The sequence below is a fragment of the Macaca fascicularis genome, chromosome 20 (genome assembly GCF_037993035.2).
Source record: "Macaca fascicularis isolate 582-1 chromosome 20, T2T-MFA8v1.1".
NCBI lineage: Eukaryota > Metazoa > Chordata > Mammalia > Primates > Cercopithecidae > Macaca > Macaca fascicularis.
In genome coordinates, this window is record NC_088394.1 from 27,398,572 (window position 1) to 27,418,395 (window position 19,824).

Here is a 19,824-nt window from a genome sequence, read left to right on the forward strand (position 1 = left end):
TTCTCCTGTCTCAGCCCTCTTAAGTATCTGGGATTACAGGCGCCCACCACCACGCCTGGCTAATTTTTGTATTTTTAGTAGAGACGGGGTTTCACCATGTTGTCCAGGCTGGTCTCAAACTCCTGACCTGAAGTGATCTGCCTGCCTCAGCTTCCCAAAGTGCTGGGATTACAGGTATGAGCCACCATGCCTGGCCCTTTTTTTTTTTTTTTTTTCCAAGACAAGGTCTCACTCTGTTGAGACCTCCCAGGCTTAAGTGATCCTTTCTCCTCAGCCTCCCAAGTATCTGGGACTACAGGTGTGTGCCACCATACCCAGCTAATTTTTTTGTTTCTTTGTAGATAGAGATGGAGGTCTTGCTATGTTACCCAGATGGTCTTGAACTCCTAGGTTCAAGCAATCCAGCTGCCTTGGCCTCCCAATCCAACTGCTGGGATTACAGGCACAAGCTATCATGCCTGGCATCTTTGGTGTGTGTGTGTGTGTGTGTGTGTGTGTGTGTGTGTGTGTGTGTGTTTTGTTTTGTTTTTAATTGATAGAGATGGGGTCCTCACTCTGTTGTCCAGGCTGGAATACAGTGGTGTGATCATGTCTCACTGCAGCCTCGAACTCCTAACCTCAAGCAATCCTCCCACCTTGGCCTCCCAAAGTGGTGGGACTACAGGTTCCATCACTCGCAGCCCCAGATCTGAGCTCTTCTGCTTACTTGCTGCATAACCCTTGAACTGGGGTAGTGCCAGCTGCTGTAACAAACAAGCCCCCAGACCCCAGCAGCCGAACATGATCGAGGTTTCCCAGTGACTCCCACAACAATGCAGATGGGCAATCCTCCACAGCAGGAGGCTTTCACACAGTGACCTGGAGACCCAGGTGCCTCCTGTCTTGCAGCTCCACCATCTTCTGGGGTTTTAGAGTCCTCTGCATCAAACCACTGTGGAAGAAGAGAGCACAGATAAACCTTCCCTGAGCCTTTGAAGCCCCAGGCTTACAGCGACACACATACCACTTCTGTGCACACTCCTGTGGCGAGCCAGTCACACGGCCGGCCTGGATGCAAGGGAGGCCGAGAAACGTGGTTCCCTGCTGGATGGCCACTCTCCAGCCCGACTTTGTAGTATAGGAAAGGACACACGCATTGCTGAGGGACAGTTGACTGTCTGTGTCATAACTATGGGCAAATCATCCACCTCTTGGGCCTCTTTTGTTGTCTGTTAAATCGAAGGCATCACTCGGTTGTGGTGACAACTGCACAGCCCTGTGCGTTTACTCAAACCATTCAATTGTTCACTCCATGGGCAAGTTAGGTGGTATATAAGTTATACCTCAATTAAGCTGTTTTTTCAAAATAAGAATTCAGGCTGGACGTGGTGGTGCACACCTGTGGTGCTAGCTACTCGGGAGGCTGACGCAGGAGGATCATTTGAACCCAGGGGTTCAAGACCAGCCTCGACAAAATGGGGAAACCTCACCTCAAGCAAATGCAAATGCTTTAAAAAATAAAATAATAGAAAGCACTCCCCCCTTCTCAGGGGTTTTACGAGGACTCAGTGAATGAAATTTTTCCCAGTTGGCCACACCATGTAGGTCTGTGTGTACATGTGTTTCTGTGTGTGTGTGTGCATGTGTGCATGCGTGTCTGTGTGGATGCTTGTGCGTCTGTGTGTGTGTGTTGGGGGGGAGAGCAACAAGGACTCCAAAGTAGGCCTGAGCCAGACGATGAGTTGGGTGTCGTTTCATAAGGTGGTGCCAGCACTTGCCGACCGCCAGCAGGAAGTGGTGGGCGGTTCAGTCTTGCTTCTTGCTTGGGAAACCCTCCCCCACCACGGTGGCCCTCCCAGCATGTGGCAGAGCCATGACTACTGCCATGAAGTCGGGGGGGACCCCCACCCACCCTGGGCAACACAGATGGCAGATGGAGGCCTCCCTTGGGGCCAGTGAGGACACACCCTTGAGGCGTGAGATGTGTGCACCCTTCCTCCACCCTCTTGAGTGTGGGTGGATGCGGCGCTGACTGCCTGGCATGAACAGAGGTCAGAGAGGCCTCCGCTGCCTGGTGCTGGCAAGTTCACAGCCATCACATCCACAGCTGCTCCTGCAAGTGGAGGCAGGGATGACCAATGACGAAATACTTTGAGGGTTGAGTTCCCACTGAGACTCAGCCCTCTTCTGGGCCTCAGTTTCCCCACCTGGCTGTGGAAATCTGGCTGCGATGTTCCCAACATCCTGCCTTGGGAAAGCACCGGAGTGAAAGGTACCAGCTTTGGAACCAATACCAATGCTAGCTGTGTGACCTTGGGCAAGTTATCTAGTCTCTGTGCCTGTTTCCTCATCTCAAAAGCCGGTGCCGCAGCTCACATCTGTAATCCCAGCACTTTGAGAGGCCAAGGCGGGAGGATTGCTTGAGGCCAAGAATTGGAGACCAGCCAGGGCAGCATAGCGAGACCCTGTCTCTATTTTTTTTTTTTTTTTTTCCTGAGATGGAGCCTCGCTCTGTCGCCCAGACTGGAATGCAGTGGCGCGATCTCCACTCACTGCAAGCTCCGCCGCCTCCCGGGTTCACGCCATTCTCCTGCCTCAGCCTCCTGAGAAGCTGGGACTACAGGCACCCGCCACCACACCTGGCTAATTTTTTTTTTTTGTATTTTTAGTAGAGATGGAGTTTCGCCGTGTTTGCCAGGATGGTCTCAATCTCCTGACCTCATGATCCGCCTGTCTCGGCCTCCCAAAGTGCTGGGATTACAGGCGTGAGCCACCGCGCCCGGCCTTTTTTTTTTTTTTTTAAGTGGAGCTAACAATAATGCCTACCTCATATTTGTGAGGATTAAGTGCATTAGTCCTGAGAACGGCCAGGCAGGTGGTAAGTCCTGTGTGAATGTTGGTGCCATTATTATTGTTGTTGTTATTTTATTTCTTCATTGTAGGGATGAGAAAACAAAGGCCCAGAGCAGTGGTGTGACTTGCTCAAGGTCACCCAGCAAAAAAGTGGCGCACATTAGGATCAAGGCCAAGTCTCAAGGTCCATTGCTCCCCCTGTGCCTCTGAAGCCACGTGCGTTGGAACTGGGTCAGAGGCAGCATGTACCTGGCGGATGACGCAGAGGCAGGGATGGGCTCGTGGATTAATTCCTTGTCTCCTGCTGACACCTTGCGGAGAAAAGGCCTGAAGGGAAAGGGAAGTGTAGAAGGAAAAGGAGGAGGGAGGGGACGGTAGGGGGACCCCCAAAGCTGAGCCCTATGACCCAGGAAAGGGATGCAGGAGAGGGGTGAACCCGATCCAGCCCCTGCCCCTGGGGAGCTCTTGGATTGTTGGTGGAGCAGACGGGGACACAGCTGAGGTATTCAACAGGGGCCCTGAGAGAGGAACAGGCAGCCCCTGTGAATCTTGCGGTTCAGCAGAGGCAGGAGTCAGCACGTGTGAGGGCAGCGGGGAAGTTTTCCTGGAGGAGTGAGACCTGGGGATGAGGAGGCACGGCAGGGACGTGGAACAGGCAGGCGAGACTGTTCAGGAATCAAGAAGATAGGATAGAGGACACTAAAGCCTTAGAGAGGCCAGGGGCGGTGGCTTGGCAGGAGCGTCGCTTGAGGCTAGGAGTTTAAAAGCAGCCTGGGCAACATAGCAAGACCCCATCTAAACACAAAAAATAAAAAATTAGCTGTGCACCATGACGCACACCTGCAGTCCTAGCTACTCACAAGGCTGAGCTGGGAGAACTCCTTGAGCCCAGGAGTTCAAGGCTACAGTGAGCCATGATCTGCACTCTAGCCTGGGCAACAGAGCAAGATCCTGTTTCAAAAAAAAAATTAAAGTAAATAAGTTCATTAAATAAAGCCATAGAGAGTCAGTGTACGGGGTAGTGGTCAGAGCATGGGCTGAACCTGACAGTGGGGGGCACACGTGGGGCCCAAACTGAGCCCACTGGTCTGTGTTCCTGATCCAGCCCAGCCCTTCCCAGGGCAACTCTGAGGCAGACACCCCAGAGGGCAGAGATGAGCCAAGCATCCCGTCCCTGGGTGTGGGAGGGAAGGAGAGCTTGTAGCCACTGGTGGCCACCAATTAAGCTTCCAGGGGACACAGAACAGCCTGAGGTAGCCTTGCAGGGCCAAAGCCCAAGGCGGGAGGATTGCACACGTGTGGACGCGTGTGCTGTACGCACGTGGACCGCCCACCTCAGCAGCCCTTGGGGACTCCACAAGCATCAGGAAAAGTAGGTCAGGGGAGCAGCCCAGCGTCTCCCTGGTGGGCGTGGGGAGGAGTTTGAGGCAAAGAGGGCTGCGTGCTCATCAGAGCCCCTGGGGGACAGGCCCGCAGTCCACACAGAAAGGGCCCGAGGACGCGCTGGCCCCGGGGAGGCCTGCACAGAAGCAGCCTTGCCTCACCCTGCTGGTGTTGCAGCGGTCGCCTCAGTTTTCTAACTCGGAAGCCTCATCACCCAGGTGGTGGGTGGACATTTCACAGGGGTTGGAAGAGGAGATTTTTTCCAAGCCTGAGACCAGGGAAAGACAATCACGCGGAGATGTCGCCCCATGTAAGCCCAGTTGGTGGCTGTGGGAAAGACCCAGTGCTGTCCAGCCCAGAGCTGGGACGGCGTGGAGACATGGTGGCAAGTGGCATGTCTGCGTTTGGGTGAGCACGCTAGGGTAGAGAAGAAGGGCATGCGGGACTGGGTTCTCCGGGCCTGGCACCGTTCCTACCTCTGGTGGAGGGGACTGTGGAATGGGCGAGGCCAGGGCACATGTTTAAGTGGAAATGAGCTAGGAAAGAAAAGACAGTTGCTAGATAGGAAGGTCCTGTTGGAACAGAGGTGAGGAGGCCGGGTACAGTGGCACAGGCTTGTAATCCCAGCACTTTAGGAGGCCAAGCCAGGAGGATTGCTTGAGCCCAGGAGTTCAAGATCAGCCTGGGCAACATAGTGAGACCCCATCTCTACAAAAAATAAAATGTGGGCCTGGCGCAGTGGCTCACGCCTATAATCCCAGCACTTTGGGAGGCCAAGACGGGCTGATCACCTGAGGTCAGGAGTTCGAGACCAGCCTGACCAACATAGAGAAACCCCATCTCTACTAAAAATACAAAAATTAGCTGGGCGTGGTGGCGCATGCCTGTAATCGCAGCTACTCGAGCGGCTGAGGCAGGAGAATCGCTTGAACCCGGAAGGTGGAGGTTGCGGTGAGCCGAGATCGCGCCAGGCAACAAGAATAAAACTCTGTCTCGGCCGGGTGCGGTGGCTCACGCCTGTAATCCCAGCACTTTGGGAGGCTGAGGCGGGCGGATCACAAGGTCAGGAGATCAAGACCATCCTGGCTAACACGGTGAAACCCCGTCTCTACTAAAAATACAAAAAATTAGCCGGGTGTGGTGGCGGGCACCTGTGGTCCCAGCTACTTGGGAGGCTGAGGCAGGAGAATGGCGTTGGCCCGGGAGGCGGAGCTTGCAGTGAGCCGAGATCGCGCCACTGCACTCCAGCCTGGGCGACAGAGCAAGACTCCGTCTCAAAACAAACAAACAAACAAAAAAAAAACTCTGTCTCAAAATAAAATAAAATAAAATAAAATAAAATAAATATGAAAAACTTGATCTGGGCTTTGTGGCACATGCCTTTGGTCCCACTTACTCAAGAGGCTGAGGTGGGAGGATTGCTTGAACCCAGGAGCTGGAGGCTTCAGTGAGCCATGTGGGCACCACTGCACTCCAGCCTGGGCAACGGAGCAAGACCCTGTTTTTAAAAAATTAAATTAAAAAAACAATGGGAAGCTGGATGCGGTGGCTCACACCTGTAATCTCAACACTTTGGAGGATTGCTTGAGGTCAGGAGTTCAAGACCAGCCTGGGCAACATGTTGAAACCCCATCTCTACAAAAAAATACAAAAATTAGCTAGGTGTGGTGGCGCACACCTTGCGGTCCCAGCTACTCAGGAGGCTGACATTGGAAGATTGCCAGAGTCCGGGACGCAGAAGTTGCAGTGAACTGAGATCATGCCACTGCACTCCAGCCTGGGTGACAGAGCAAGACCCTGTCTTAAAAAAAAATTGCTGACAGGGAGATGAGCTGGTTCATGAATGGAGGGAGGCAGGAGGCTGGGGAGACAGGGATGGGAGCAGGCTGCAGGGCGGGGAGGGGAGGGCTCCTTCCTCCCCAGCCAGCTGAGAGGACGGTGCAGATGGAGCTCCGTTTGGGGCTGGGTGGGAGGCCAGGAAGTTCTCTCCTGATGTTCCTCCTCTCTGTGTGAAGTGGGAGGCTGGGTCGTGCCGAGAGTGAAGGGGAAGGCAGAGGAGGAGGAGGAGAGGCTTGGGGCCTGGAAGGGAGCTGCCGGGCCGGGCGAGGATGCAAGGCTCGTGGAGTGCTCACCCTCTCCCAGCCTCCAGCCATCCCTGCCCGCCCTTGCTCAGCCGGAGAGAAAGCCGGTGATGATGACGAGAACAACACAGTAACCCCGGGCACCTATGGAGCACTTACTGCATGCCACATGCCAGGGCTTCACGCCTATTAACTTATTTAACCCTCGCAAGAACGCATTGGGAGAAGGCACTGTTATTATTATTATTACTATTATTATTATAATATTTAGATAGGGTCTCACTCTGTCATCCCCGCTGGAGTGCAGTGATCATAGCTCACTGCAGCCTTGAATTCGCTTGGGTTCAAGCAATTCTCCTGCTTCAGCCTCCTGAGTAGCTGGGACCACAAGTGTGCACCACTAAACCCAGCTAACTTTTTTTTTTTTTTTTAATTTTTGTGGAGACAGAGTCTTGCTCAGGCCAGTCTCACACTCCTGGCCTCAAGCAATCCTCTCGCCTTGGCCTCCCAGAGTGCTGGGATCACAGATGTGAGGTACCTTGCCTGGCCCAATGCACTATTATTACATCCTTTGTATAGATGAGAAAACTGAGGCACAGAGAAAGGAAGTAACTTGTCCAAGGACATTCAGCTAGCAAGTGACAGAGTTGGGACTCAGACCCAGGCTGTCTGGCTCTACATCTGTGCCTTCTCCCAGATGGAGCTGTGGTCGTTGTTCTTCAGGGTGCAGGGGTGCTTAGGGGCAGGCTAGGGACGCTGGAGTGACGTGTCTGGGATTACAGGGAGAAGGGGCTGGGTGCAGTGGCTCACGCCTGTAATCCCAGCACTTTGGGAGGCCGAGGCGGGTGGATCACCTGAGGTCAGGAGTTCGAGATCAGCCTGGCCAACATGGTGAAACCCCATCTCTAATAAACATGCAAAAATTAGCCAGGCATGGTGGCACACACCTGTAATCCCAGCTACTTGGGAGGCTAAGGTGGGAGAATCGCTTGAACCCAAGAGGCAGAGGTTGCAGTGAGCCAAGATCATGCCACTGCACTCCAGCCCGGGCAACAAGAGAGAAACTCCGTCTCAAAAAAAAAAAAAAAAAGAAAGGAAAAAGAGGGAGAAGGGAGTGCAGGGAGGGAGGCTGCACTGGGAAGCAGGTGCTCGGGCTGGAAGCTGGTGGCAGCTTCTAAAGGAGACAGCCCTGGCCTCTCTTGCTGGTGCACACACAGACACATACTCATGTGTGCCTGCGCCTGGAAAAGGCTCGTTCGCCCTAGTCAACCCCTCTCCATTTACAGATGAGAAATGAACGCCCAGAGTGGTTGCCTGGAAGATAGGGGCAGAGAGGGATGGGGTTTTAGAAAGGGGCAAAAGGAAACTTTGGGGTAATGGATGTGTTCATGGTCTCGGCAGCAGGGATGTATACATATGTCAGAATCATCACACTGTACACTTCAAACGTGTAGTTTTTTGAACACTAAATATACCTCAATAAAACCAGAAAAATGACATGAGATAAGGGGAAATAAAGAAATGAAGGCCACGGGCGGAGAGTTAGTTCACTGTCACCCACGTGACAAGTCAGGTCTCAGCCCAACGTGGTGGCTCACGCTGTAGTCCCAGCACTTTGGGAGGCTAAGGTGGAAGGATCGCTTGATCTCAGGAGTTTGAGACCAGCCTGGAAAAATAGCAAGACCCCATCTCTACAAAAAATTTAAACATTAGCCAGATGTGGTGGTGCATGCTTGCAGTCCCAGCTACTCAGGAGGCTGAGGCAGGAGGATCCCTTGAGCCCAAGAGTTCAAGGCTGTAGTGAGCTATGATCACCCTGCTGCACTCCAGCCTGGGCAACAGAGCAAGACCCTGTCTCAATACAAATACAATTTTTTTTTTCTTTTTTGAGACAGAGTCTTGTTCTGTCTCCCAGGGTGGAGTGCAGTGGCGCAATCTCTGCTCACTGCAGCCTCTGCCTCCAGGGTTCAAGCAGTTCTCCTGCCTCAGCCTCCCAAGTAGCTGGGATACAGGCGTGTACCACCATGCCCAGCTAATTTTCATATTTTTAGTAGAGACAGAGTTCCGCCACATTGACCAATCTGGTCTCGAACGCCTGACATCTAGTGATCTACCTGCCTTGGCCTCCCAGAGTTCCGCCACATTGACCAGTCTGGTCTCAAACGCCTGACCTCTAGTGATCCACCTGCCTTGGCCTCCCAAAGTGCTGGGATTATAGGTGTGAGCCACCACGCCCAGCCTAAATACAATTTTTTAAAAAGTCAGGTCAGCCGGGCGCAGTGTTCATTAGTTGGGTGGTGAGGTCGTCTGCAGTGGGGGAGGCACTGCCAGGCTGTGCTGATGTGTGGCCATGTGTGTGGTGGGATGGTGTGGCCACATCTATACCATCCTGCCAGTTTGGCCTGAGACCACATGGCCAAGATACGTGATGCTGCAATCATGGCCCTCAGACCTCTTCCCCACCTCCTACCTTATGGAGAGCCCATATCACTTTCCATCATAATATACAACTGGTGTGATCACTGTGTCTACTGCCCTTCTCCCCCTGGGGTGTAAGCCCCATGGGGCAGGGAATCCTAGGTGTTCGTTTCATGCTGTGTACTCTGGGCTTTGGAGAGCCCTGGGGAACAGCAGGTGCTTCGTCAGTACTTGTGAATAAGCTGGGCACGGTGGCTCGTGCTGGTAATCCTAGTGCTTTGGGAGGCTGAGGTGGAAGGATCACTTGAGGCCAGGAGTTCTAGACCAGCCTGGGCAACATAGTGAGACCCCAACTCTACAAAGAAAAAATTAAAAATTAGTCAGGCGTAATAGGTGCAGCAAACTACCATGGCACACATTTACCTGTGTAACAAACCTGCACATCCTGCACGTGTACCCCATACCTAAAAATTAAAAATTAAAATTAAATAAATAAATGAAAATTAGCCAGGTGTGGTGGCGCATGCCTGTAGTCCAGTCTACTCAGGAGGCTGAGATAGGAGGATAGCTTAAGCCTGGGAGGTCGAGCTGCAGTGAGCTGTGATCGTGCCACTGCACTCCAGCCTGAGTGACAGAGCAAGACACTGTCTCAGAAATAAAAATAAAAACAAGCCGGGTGCAGTAGCTCATGTCTGTAATCCCAGCACTTTGGGAGGGACAGGCAGAGGGATCACTTGAGGCCAGGATTTGGAGACCAGCCTGGGCCACACAGTGGGACCCCCTCTCTACAATCCAAATAAACAAAACCAACGCTTGTGAATGGGAGTACCCGTGTGAACTTGGTATCTGGCTGTGTCTGTGTGACATAAACAGGGGCCTTGCCTGACACTGTGCGGGTGGCAGCATGAGGCAGAGGGGCTGGTGCCACCAAGCACAGGGTCGAGCAGTGACGATCTTCAGGGAGCTGAGTCAGGCTGGCCCCTGAGGCTTTGGGGAAGGCGACGCGACCAAGATGCTTGTCGCCCCCTTGTGGTTATCTTGGGCCTGGCATCCAGGCCCATCCTCAAGTTTTCTGGGTTCCGGGGAGGGCAGAGGGGCTGGAGGAGGGGACCCTTGCCTGATGTCACACTTCATGCTCACCACCCCTACCCAACAGGGAGAAGATGAGCATGGGCTGCCCAGAGCCTGAGCCGCCCCGCTCCCTGACCTGCTGTGGGCCAGGGGCTGCCCCTGGGCCTGGTGCCGGCGTGCCCCTTCTCACTGAAGACATGCAGGCCCTGACTCTCCGCACACTGGCTGCCAGCGATGTCACCAAGCACTACGAACTAGTCCGGGAGCTGGGCAAAGGCACCTACGGGAAGGTTGACCTGGTGGTCTACAAGGGCACAGGTGAGCAAGTGCAGCGTGGCAGGACTGGGAGGTTGAGGTGGGGCAGGGCTGAGAGGTTGGGGTGGGGCAGGGCTGGGAGGTCGGGGTAGGGGGACGTGACCTTCCAGCTGGGCCGCGGCTCTCTGGTGCTTTGTGGAAGCAAGGAGGCAGGGTCAGGGGCCAGATGGAGAGGATGAGGCCTGAGGCAGCCCACGGGGGAGGAGACCGGGCAGATGGGGCAAGGGAGGAATCCGGGGCAGAGTGGCCAGGGTACAGGATGGGCTGCTCCGGGGCCATCTGGGGTGCCTTTGAGACAGCCAAGGGGCTGTGTCAGGAGCCTCTGGAGAGGGCAGGGCTGCCAGCTGTGTCTGGGTATCACCAGTGTCTCAGGGATAGCTGGCCCCAGGGAGGTGGACAGAGAGTGAGGGCAGTTCCTCAGGACCGGGGTGCCACACTTAATGGGTGGTGGAAGGACCTGTGAGGTCAGTATGGCCATCGCCATCTCTCAGGTGAGGACAGGGAGACCTAGGCCATTTCAGCCACATATCCAATACCCTGCAGCTACAGAGGCTGTGAACCAAAACGAGACCCCAGGAGTCATCTCCAGAGCCTTGTTGCTTAGTCACTGAGCTTGATACCTCTCCCACACTGTAGGTCACAGCCATGCCACCCAGTCAGCCAGGGGCTGGGGCTGCATGAGCTCCCACAGCTGCACACGCCTGGGTCCAGGGGCTTTGTGCTGAGGGCAGCAGGAAGAGCACCTAACATGGAGTCACCTGAGCTTTGTTATTTGCTTACTGTGTGATCTTGGGCAAGTGACTTCACCTCTCTGTGCCTCTCTGTAAAATAGGGTAACAGTAGTGCACAACTCATACAGTCATAATGAAGTGTGAGTTGTGAATGTGCAGTGCCGAAGGCAGGGCCTGTGATGTGTAAATGCTCCGTGGACACACATGTGTGTACCACACAGCTATGTGCCAGATGGGCACAGATGCTTGCCCAGGCACAGAGTTGTGGACATGTGCCTTGCAGTGTCTCATTTCTTATTCATTCATCCATTTAGCAAGACAGGAAGCTTATGGAGACCCATTCTAGCTGGGGTAGACCGACAAGATAAATAAGCATATGGCAGGCAGGACAAAATGAGAGAAGTGGAGGGTGCCACAGGCCCCCTCGCCCCTTCGCCCCCTCCTCCTGGAGGGCTGCAGACTGGGTGTAGAAGGCCCAGGTTGACCCTGCCTGCGTAGCTTTAGGCAAGTCCTTTCCTCTCGCTGGGTCTGTTCCCATCCGTGAGATGAGGATAGTCATGCCTTCTGGGGACCCTGCTGCACCTTGTTCCAGAGACAGGCACGGGTGCATCCAGCACGGAGGCACTGGGAGAGGGGGCTTCAACCCTGTTGCTGTTGCTCCCATCAGGCACAAAAATGGCACTGAAGTTTGTGAACAAGAGCAAAACCAAGCTGAAGAACTTCCTGCGGGAGGTGAGCATCACCAACAGCCTCTCCTCCAGCCCCTTCATCATCAAGGTCTTTGACGTGGTCTTTGAGACAGAGGACTGCTATGTCTTTGCCCAGGAGTACGCACCTGCTGGGGACCTATTTGACATCATCCCTCCCCAGGTACTCGGGATGGTGGCGTAGGGCGGGGAGAGGGTCCCAGAGAGGACTCTGGGAGAGGGTCACACTCTTCAGGGTCCCAGAGTATGAGAGTGGGAGTGGAGTCAGACCATTTAATCAGCAAGTATTTACTGGGCGCCTGCTGTATGTCAGTTACCATTCGGGGAGCTGGGGATGTGCAGTAAGGAAGACAAAAGTCCCTGTTCTAGTGGGAAACTGACACTCCACAGTGGGTCAGATAATAACAGATGGAGATGAGCCCCTGAAAGGGACAGTGACAATGATGGGATGAAGTCTTACTGCGCCCTCCCCTGGGGCTGCACAAGAGGAGAGGTGTCAGATCCACCTGAGAAGGGGCCCTCAGAGGAAGCGACCCTGGAGCCAGGAGGGTGGGGGAGGGTTCAGGCACTAACTTTAAATCTGCCCTGCCGCTTGCTGACTGAGTGATGAGACCTTTGGAGTAGGTCCTCCTTCTTTGCTGAGCACCTACTACATGCCAGAATCTGGGGACAAAGATGCACGGACACAGCAAGGAACAAGACAGGAAGCTCAGGGAGCCCCGTTCTAGTTGGGGGAGACCGAGATAAGTATCTAGCAGGCAGGGCAAAATGACAGCAGGTGGAGGTGGCCGCGGACCCCCTCGTCAATTTTCTCCTGGAGGGCCCCGATGTCCCCATAGGAGAAGCAGGCATAGCAGGCACTAAGAGGATTGGATGAGACAGCGAGGGAAAGGGCGCTCAGCAGCACCCGGGCCGCAGCAGGCTCGCGTCTGCGCGGTCGCTCCAGTTACTGGGGACAGGGTGGGAGGCGAAAACTGCCTTGCTAGAGAGGGAGCTGGAGGGGAGGGCGGCGGGGCGGGCGCGGGAAAGCTGGAAACCGAGCGCGGCTCCCCCCGGCCGCCCGCAGGTGGGGCTCCCGGAGGACACGGTGAAACGATGTGTGCAGCAGCTGGGCCTGGCCCTGGACTTCATGCACGGGCGGCAGCTGGTGCACCGCGACATCAAGCCCGAGAATGTGCTGCTGTTCGACCGCGAGTGCCGCCGCGTGAAGCTGGCCGACTTCGGCATGACGCGCCGCGTGGGCTGCCGCGTCAAGCGCGTGAGTGGCACCATCCCTTACACGGCGCCCGAGGTGTGCCAGGCAGGCCGCGCCGACGGGCTGGCGGTGGACACGGGCGTGGACGTGTGGGCCTTCGGCGTGCTCATCTTCTGTGTGCTCACCGGCAACTTCCCGTGGGAGGCGGCGTCGGGCGCCGATGCCTTCTTTGAGGAGTTCGTGCGCTGGCAGCGGGGCCGCCTGCCGGGTCTGCCTTCGCAGTGGCGCCGCTTCACCGAGCCCGCGCTGCGCATGTTCCAGCGCCTGCTGGCCCTGGAGCCCGAGCGCCGCGGCCCGGCCAAGGAGGTGTTCCGCTTCCTCAAGCATGAGCTCACGTCAGAGCTGCGCCGCCGGCCCTCGCACCGCGCGCGCAAGCCCCCAGGGGACCGCCCGCCCGCCGCCGGGCCACTGCGCCTCGAGGCGCCCGGGCCGCTCAAGCGGACGGTGCTGACCGAGAGCGGCAGCGGCTCCCGGCCCGCGCCCACCGCGGTCGGGTCGGTGCCGGTGCCCGTGCCCGTGCCGGTGCCGGTGCCCGTGCCAGTGCCGGTGCCCGAGCCCGGCCTGGCCCCCCCGGGGCCCCCCGGCCGGACCGACGGCCGCGCGGACAAGAGCAAAGGGCAGGTGGTGCTGGCCACGGCCATCGAGATCTGCGTCTGAGTCGCCTCCGCCGCCCTCGGACCGGGGAGCCGCCCGGGCCCGCCCCAGCCGGTGCCCGGTGCTGCGGTGGGGAATGGAGCCACCTCGCCGCGGGACAGGGGGCGCAGCGGTAGACTAGGCAGGACGCGGCCCGGCACCCGGTCCGTCCCCGGCGGGCTGGTGAGGGGGCTACCAAAGACCCCTAGCGCGGCCTGGTGAGCGGGGACTTGGCCCAGAGGAGCCAAGCCCCACAGACCCGAGAGTTCGGAGCCCCCCCCAACACACACACACACACACACACACACACACACACACACACGCACGCCAGGAGCAAGGGAGCTTTCGGTCCACACTCCCAGATGCCTCCCTGAGCCCTGGAACCCGGACTCGTTGCTCCTGGCCCTCCATACCCACTGGCAGATCATCCTGCGGTCCCACCCCAGATCCCCTCCTCCTGGCCATCCCACTCTGCCCCCTCCACACCCTGGGTACAGAAAGGGACTGAAGTGTTGGGCAGAGAGGGGACTTAAGGCTCCTGGGTACTGGCTGGGATCAGGGCAGTGAGCGGAGGGCAGCTGTGTCCTGCCCTCCCTTCTCCTAGAGGCTGGAGGGGAGAGGCCAAGCCCCTGGAAAATGTAGCAAATGTCTGGGTGTCGCATAAGTGCGTACATGTGCGGGACAGGCCCCGAGAAACCAGTGACTCCTGCGCACTCCCATTGCACGAATGAAATCACAGCCCAGGAGGGAGGGCAGCTTGGCACTGGCCGAGAAGTGGAGCTCTCTCCCCGCCCCTCCCCCCAACCACAAGGGGTTGTCCTGACAACTTCTGGGGATAGAAGGGCTCACAGGGCGGGAGTCTCAGCTGCCCCCGCATCCTTAGGGCAGGGGAGTGAGTGTGGAGCTGAGGGCAGGGCCCAGCTCCCCCTGCCGGCCGCACCGTCCTAGGCCCAGGGACCTCTGCCAGGTCCTCCCAGCCCTTGCCGCACCAGCCTAGACGTAGTAGCCTGGGCTTCCAGCAGGTGGTGAGCTGGTTCGTGCTGGAAATTTCTCCTAGGTTTCTTGGGGTCAAACATGCCAACCTCCAAGACCCCATCCTCACGTCTCCCACATTTCTGGCACTGGAGTGTGCAGGGCGTAGGACCTGCATGTGTGGGTGTGAGAACGGGGGCGGTGGAAGCGAGGGGGCGAGTGTGTGACTAGGTGTGTGTGCACACGCATAGGGTGCAGACACGTGGGTGTCCTCCTATGCATTCAGTGACTGTGCATCCAGACACCTCAGCCGCGCCCCCACCACCCTGGTGCTCCCAGGCAGCTGTCCCAGGGCGCCCAGGCCTGCCTTGCACCACACCCCTCAGGGAATCCGGAAAGGAGGCCCCTGCAGGTTCCTGGTTCAGGCCCCCAGGCAGCAAGACAGAAACAACAGACCCCTGCCTCCCCCAGTGCTCCCTCCTGACTCCCTGCCCCTCTCTGGGGAGGCCTGGGACCCCCGCAATAAGCTCCACATGGGTGAGGCTGTCCCTGTGCCTGGCCCTCTGCCCCAGGTCACCCCTGCCAGGGTCCCTCCTGGGGTTCTGGGCCATTTGAGGGGCTCTTTGATAGGCCAGGCTGGCCAGAGTGAACTCTGAGCACTTTCTGGCTGATGCCCCCACTCCCCACTCATTCCCACCTTGAAAAAGGGCTATAGGTCCCCTGCCCTGCCCGGGTCCAGTTTACAAACAGTGTGGGGTGGCCCCAGGGCCTGGCCCCGCTCTCCCCGCTGTGCCCACTCCTCTCCAGACCCCACCTCCCCAGTGGGTATGGGCCCTCTACATGCCAGGTAAGTAGCAAACCCCCACTCCCTCCAAGGGCCAGGTCTCAGAGAAGGCCCCCATCACTGCCCCCGGCCCACCTGGAGCCCATCGGGGCTGCCTCTCCCAGCCGCGACTTCTCCTTTTGCCTTAGGCCTCGCGACATCCTGATCTCTCCTGCAATAACAAGGAATCAAGATTCCACAGTAGACGTCCCTTGCCGTGCTCTCTCTCTCTCTTTCTCTCTCTCTCTCTCTGTTAAGATCCTGTTCGGGAGTTTCCCTCAGCCGTTGTAGTATCTAGTATGTTAGAGTTGGGAGGGGACCGTAGTTATGTAGCCCAGCCCCCTCATTCCCAGAGGCACCCAGAGGGCCAGCCACCAGCCTGACCTCAAAGCAGAACCGGAACACCAGGTTGGGGCCCTGGTGCTGCCACCTCCTCTGCTGGTTGGGCTGGGACCCTTTGCCCCTTAGGAGAGGTGTTGGTCACAGATGTTTACCTCAGTTTATGTCACTGTCGAAGAAACAAAAAATAATAGCAAAAAATAACACTGTAGACATGAAGACTTAGAAGAAAAAAAAAAAAAAAAACTCACACACAAAAAAATCTCCCCTGTTGCGATTCTTCTGTGAAGGTACAGTGTGTATGTGTGTGTGCGTGTGTGTGTGCGTGTCTCTGTCCCACGCCAGGCAGGCCAGGGCATCCTGGCCTCTGTCCCAGACCCCGTGTCCCCCACACTGGCCCCCGTCCTTCGGTGCTTCCCAGAGACCCCTCTGAGCTGGCCTGTGGGGTGCGGGGAGCCCCCTGGGTGGGAGGCGGGGCCACAGGTCGACCAGAGGGTCTCTACCAGGCCCACTGAACAGAGCCCCATGGCTGCCCAAATGTTCCCTGAGCCCACGCTGTGACTGGTGGGACAGTCCTGGTGGCTGGCATCAGCGTCCATGCTTGGCTCAGGGCCTGGGGCAGGGTCCTGGATGGAGTCCTAGCCCCAGAGCCCCAGCCCCTCATGTCTTGCCGCCCTTCCCCCATGTGTTTGTAAATACTCTGGCATCCTTTGGCCCTGAGAAGGTTTTTAAATGTGTTATTTACTTCTCTAAACATGACGATTGCTATAAAAATAAACAAAAGTTTAGAAAAATGACCACTGCGTGGCTGTCTTTTCTCAGGTTTGGGTGGAGAGGGCGGTGGGGGTGGAGAGGGCAGTGGGGGTGGAGAGGGCAGTGGGGGTAGAGAGGGCAGTGGGGGTGGAGAGGGCGGTGGGGGTGGAGAGGGCGGTGGGGGTGGGGGCACACAGGTACTCTAGAAAATGAAAACTTGGGCTGGGCACAGTGGCTCACATCTATAATCCCAGCACTTTGGGAGGCCGAGGCGGGCGGATCACCTGAGGTCAGGAGTTCAAGACCAGCCCAGCCAACATAGTGAAACCCCGTCTCTACTAAAAATGCGAAATTAGCTGGGCGCGGTAGCACACGCCTGTAATCCCAGCTACTTGGGAGACTGAGGCAGGAGGTCTTGAACCCGGTAGGCGGAGGTTGCAGTGAGCCGAGATCGTGCCATTGTACTCCAGCCTGGGCAACAAGAGCAAAGCTCCATCTCAAAAAAAAAGAAAAGAAAACTTGACTTTGACATAGGCTCTAGGACTCCTGTGACCTCTCAGAGCTTGAGGGTGAGGGGAACAGGACCCAGATTCTGGGACAAGGGGCAGGCAGTTGTCCCTTGCCTGGAGTTCAGCTTGTAGCCCTTCTGCCTAGCCAGAAAATAGAGGCAAAAGCCCAGAGGGATGGTGCAGGCCAGTTCACCACTCAGCGTCTTTTTACTGAGCACCTTTTGTTTACCGGGATTCTTCCTAGGGGCTGGGGACACAGCATTGAGCAGGACAGACAGGGCCCCTGCCCTTGGGCAGCTGGTGATCTAATGATGAAGGCAGACATTGCCCAAACAGCAGGCTGGGTTCAGTGAGAGCATGGAACTGGGAGACTCATCAAGTTTGGAGGAGCCCACAGATGCTCCCTGAAGGTGAGGCCAGAGCAAGGGACAGGAGGAAGCTAAAAGGGCTGGTTGCAGGTGTAGACTCCAGCAACAGGCGAGGTGGATGTTCTGCAGGAGGGGGAGCTTCAGTGGGCTGTAGGGAGTTTCATGATTCAACACGCATTCAAACAAATATTTGTTAATTACCTGCTTGTGACAACAGAGCAGCTTTGTTGGCTCTGCCTTCAAATATAGACACATCCCAAGGCAGCAACTGCCCATCGCCTGCCCCTGGACGTAGCCTTCCTGGCCAAGGGCAGGAGCCTCCTCTCCTGAGACTCTACAGGCTCTTCTTCTTCTTTTTTTTTTTTTTTCCCCCAAGAGTTGGGGTCTCGTTCTGTTGCCCAGGCTGGAGTACAGTGGCTCAATCTTGGCTTACTGCAACCTCCACCTCCCGGGTCTAATCATATCTCACTTGCAGCCTCAATCTCCTGGGCTCAAACGATCCTCCCACCTCAGCTTCCCCAGTAGCTAGGACTACAGGCATGTGCCATTGCTCTGGGCTATTTTAGTTTTATTGTTACTTTTTGTAGAGACGGGATCTCACTATGTTGCCCAGGCTGGTCTCCAACTCCTGGGCTCAAGCGATCCTCCTGCTTTGGCCTCCCAAAGTGCTAGAACTACAGGTATGAGCCACTGTGCCCGGCCAGACAGATCCTTTTGATAAGATCTGTCACTGTGTTCAGAATCCTACAATGGCTTCCTGTTCCACCCCGAATCACAGCTGAAGTCCTTAGAGTGGTCTCCAAGGTCCCACGAGCTCTGAGAGGTCACAGGAGGCCTAGAGCCTATGTCGAGGTCAAGTTTCAACCCCGGCACATTCCAGCCTCATCCCTGTACTGCCTGCTGAGAATGTGCTCACCTGGAAGGCTTCACCTTTGCCTCATACTCCCCCAGGGCTCCCTCTCGCCCTTCCTTCAGGGTCAGAGCAAACTTCCTGAGCAGCCTAGGTGGAGAGAAGCCCTCCTTAGCCTGCTTCGCTGCACACTGAGCGCTCATCACCACCTGCAGGACCATGTATTTTTTTGTTACCCATCTCTCCCCACTAGAATGGAAGTTCCATAAGAGCAGAGGCAGTGTTTGGCAAACTGCTACTTCCCTCCAGCCCCCACGCCTGGGACAGGGCCTGGTATGGTGATGGGAGCTCCATAACAACTTGTCAAATGAATGAATGCATGCCCGCTACTATTTTGGGGACCAAAGAAACAGTAATAAACAAGACACACAATCCCTGTCACATCCTCTGAGACTTACTTTTTTTTCCTTTTTAATTCTTTCTTTTTTTTTTTTCCTTTGAGATGGAGTCTTGCTCTGTTGCCCAGGATGAAGTACAGTGGCTCAATCTTGGCTTACTGCAACCTCCACCTCCCGGGTTCAAGCAATTCTCCTGCCTCAGCCTCCTGAGTAGCTGGGATTACAGGCACACACCACAATGCCCGGCTAATTTTTTTGTATTTTTAGTAGAGATGAGGTTTCACCATGTTGGCCAGGCTGGTCTTGAACTCCTGACCTCAAGTGATCCACCCACCTCAGCCTCCCAAAGTGTAGCCTGGAGGATTACAGGCTTGAGCCAACACACCCAGTCTTTTTTTTTTTTTTTTTTTTTTTTTTTGAGATGGAGTCTCACTCTGTCACCCAGGCTGGAGTGCAGTGGCGCGATCTTGGCTCACTGCAACCTCCACCTCTGGGTTCAAGCCATTCTCCTGCCTCAGCCTCCCAAGTAGCTGGGATTACAGGCATCTCTACTAAGCCCCATCTCTACTAAAAACACAAAAATTAGCCAGGCATGGTGGCATGAGCCTGTAGTCCCAGATACTTAGGAGGCTGAGACAGAAGAATTGCTTGAACCCGAGGAGGCGGAGGTTGCGGTGAGGCAAGATCGTGCCACTGCACTTCAGCCTGGGCTACAAGAGCGAAACTCTGTCTCAAAAAAAGAAAGAAAGAAAGAAATACAGTGTGCAATAAATGTAACGTGCTTGAATCATCCCGAAACCATCCCTCCACCCCCATCCTCGCTTCACCCCACCCCACCCCACCCCCGGTCCGTGGAAAAAATGGTCTTCCACAAAACCAGTCCCTGGTGCCAAAAAGATTGGGGGCTGCTGTTCTAAAGAGGAAAACAGACATTCTATAAGTTACATAATTATATATGAAATGATGGGGCAGGGGCAGAAATAAAAAGAGAGGGAGGCCAAAAAGAACAGAAAAAAGCCCTACGGGGCAGAAAGGACTCCTACCCAAGTATTTGATTTGGGATATGTTAAAGAAAGCTCTGTCATTTCAGAATGGCTGCCACTTCCCTGCCATGATAAAGGTGTCGTCCACTTTAATGGATTGTTAGGGATGGAGGAGAAATCTACAAACGCAAAAGAGCATCACTGGTTCCCCAGCTTGGTGGACAAACATCACCTCTTCAGATCCCCCACTGAGTCAGAGAGTGGCGGGACTCACCACCAGGGGGCCCCGGCTTTCGGCAGCCATGGCTTCTGTCTCCGCCATTCACTCATGTCACCGCTGAATTCACTTGGACAATATCAGGCATCCTCCAGGCTACAAAGCTTTTGTTCTGCCATGCCCATG

The 19,824-nt window shown here is 55.8% G+C and overlaps 1 protein-coding gene across 3 annotated transcripts in view; it reads left to right on the plus strand.

The window, feature by feature from the left end:
* SBK1 (SH3 domain binding kinase 1) overlaps window positions 1-16,357 on the plus strand; it is a 66,962-nt gene extending 50,605 nt beyond the window's left edge. For all 3 annotated transcript variants that reach the window (XM_065537308.1, XM_045382953.2, XM_045382954.2), the window contains 3 exons: window positions 9,871-10,103; window positions 11,499-11,701; window positions 12,605-16,357. In XM_065537308.1, the coding sequence (XP_065393380.1) occupies window positions 9,871-10,103; window positions 11,499-11,701; window positions 12,605-13,450 (1,282 nt within the window). In that variant the 3' untranslated portion in view covers window positions 13,451-16,357. The remainder of the gene's footprint in view (window positions 1-9,870; window positions 10,104-11,498; window positions 11,702-12,604) is intronic.
* The last annotated feature ends 3,467 nt before the right edge of the window (window positions 16,358-19,824 follow it).